At 37.9% G+C, this 1,923-nt stretch overlaps 1 protein-coding gene across 1 annotated transcript in view; it reads left to right on the top strand.

Annotated features, from left to right (window-relative positions):
* The window catches only part of gabrb1 (gamma-aminobutyric acid type A receptor subunit beta1), a 47,603-nt gene that overhangs the window by 16,153 nt on the left and 29,527 nt on the right, over positions 1-1,923 (top strand). Inside the window, exon 4 of the mRNA XM_014011886.1 lies at positions 690-910. Coding sequence (XP_013867340.1) covers positions 690-910 — 221 coding nt within the window. The remainder of the gene's footprint in view (positions 1-689; positions 911-1,923) is intronic.

The following is a 1,923-nucleotide window of genomic DNA, read 5'->3' as shown; positions in this document are numbered from 1 at the left end:
AGCGTCAGTGCTAGCCCAAAGGCTAACAGGCTAATCTGAGGTTCTTCTTCCATGAAGCAGCTCTGTTGTCCTCCATCCATATAATAAATTTTTAGCCTTTTAGTTTAAAAATGATAAAAACTAAACAGCCTACAGTATTTTTACAGTTTTTATTTTACAGTTAAAATACATGTTTATCAAATAAAGTCTAATGTTACAACTAATCATGGAACCCTTTAAAGGTAACGTGATCCTGAGATAGAAACTAGATTGAGTTGGTTTTAAAGCTGCTTTTAGGTGACTTTTGTTGTGACTTCATGCTGTACAAAATAAAAAAAGAAAGATTTACTTCTTAAAGGGGCAATATCATGTAAAATCAACTTTTTGGAGTTTTATATCATATTATAATGTTATCCTCTCATCAAAAACATGTCCAGAGTCTTGCTTTGACTCATTCATTCATGTTCGAGAAATCCTAGTGTCCTGAAGTAGCCAGGCAGTGGAGCTTTGTTTAAAACTTACTTTATTATGGTATAGAATTTAAATATATGCTTGAGAAACACATAATAATTGTTTGTAATTTGAAGGGAATAACCCTCAGGATGAATCTCTGCTGTGTCTGAAAGTGAGAAATGCGTCCCGGCGGACACACAGACCATGAACCGATCAATAACCTGATGATGTGCCATTTTTCTGCCTTCGTCCCTCAGGACTACACCATCACCATGTACTTCCAGCAGTCCTGGAGGGACAAGCGTTTGTCCTACACYGGGATTCCCCTCAACCTGACCCTGGACAACCGGGTGGCCGACCAGCTGTGGGTCCCAGACACCTACTTCATTAACGACAAAAAATCCTTCGTCCACGGTGTGACGGTGAAGAACCGCATGATTCGGCTGCACCCTGATGGGACGGTTCTCTACGGGCTCAGGTAGGAGCCGGGGGGCTTCAAACAGCAGCTTCTTTTTAGCGTTTGTTCTTATTGAGCTAGCATTTAGCTACTTTTAGCTTCTAGTCAGARTCTTAGTTTTTYGTGTTTTGCTACTTTTAGCTAAAGGAGCATTTTTTTTAGGAACAACCTACAGGAATGGTCAAACGTGCAGATGGTGCTCAGGTTTTGGTGAAGGGAAACCAGGTGGCTGAGCAGCAGGTTCTCTGACTGCAGACCAGAACCGGATCAGAACCAACGTTGTTTTCATGGCAGCACTGTGGTGACTGGAAACCATTTAGTACACAACGCAGCAGGACACAAAATGAGGATATGCTTTATGTTTTATGTCAATTTTATTTATAAAGCACTTTGGAAAAAAACAGCTAAAGGCTGCAACGAAAACCACAAAAATGGTAAAAATACACAATAATTTACAACCAACAACAGTAAAAACTGATAAATTACAATTACAATGTCAGGGTTTTACTTTAATTAAATGCAATTGAATAAAATTGAGTCTCAAAAGGACTTATAAGTTTTCAAAGCTTTGAGTATTTCTAATTTTAAAGTACAGTTTATTCTGTAGATTAAGATTAGGAGCAGCAACACGATCACCTCTACTCCTTAATCTGGATCTTGGAACATTTAGAAGCAGTGTTGTATAAAGTACCACAAACTGATGCTTGAGTTAAAGTACAAGTATCTTACCAAAAAATTACTTTGGTAAAAGTTAAAGTCTACTTTAGGAATATTACTTGAGTAAAAGTCTTATAGTATCTGATATTTTTTGTACTTAAGTATTAAAAGTAAAATTATTGATTTAAAATGAGCAGTTAGATTTTCTGTAAAGACATTTATTTGGAGGCGACCTGCCCAAAACAACACAGAAATGACTATATCATATTAAAATAATTATCCATCCATTCATTATTTATACACGCCTTAAGGGTCACGGGGGTCACTGGTGCCCATATCCAGCAGCCACAGTGCGAGGGGCAGGGTACACCCTGGAC

The sequence above is a fragment of the Austrofundulus limnaeus genome, unplaced genomic scaffold (assembly GCF_001266775.1).
Source record: "Austrofundulus limnaeus strain Quisiro unplaced genomic scaffold, Austrofundulus_limnaeus-1.0 Scaffold85, whole genome shotgun sequence".
Classification (NCBI taxonomy): Eukaryota; Metazoa; Chordata; class Actinopteri; order Cyprinodontiformes; family Rivulidae; genus Austrofundulus; species Austrofundulus limnaeus.
The sequence above is the reverse complement of the archived record's forward strand: the minus strand, read 5'-3'. Positions and strand labels throughout refer to the sequence as shown.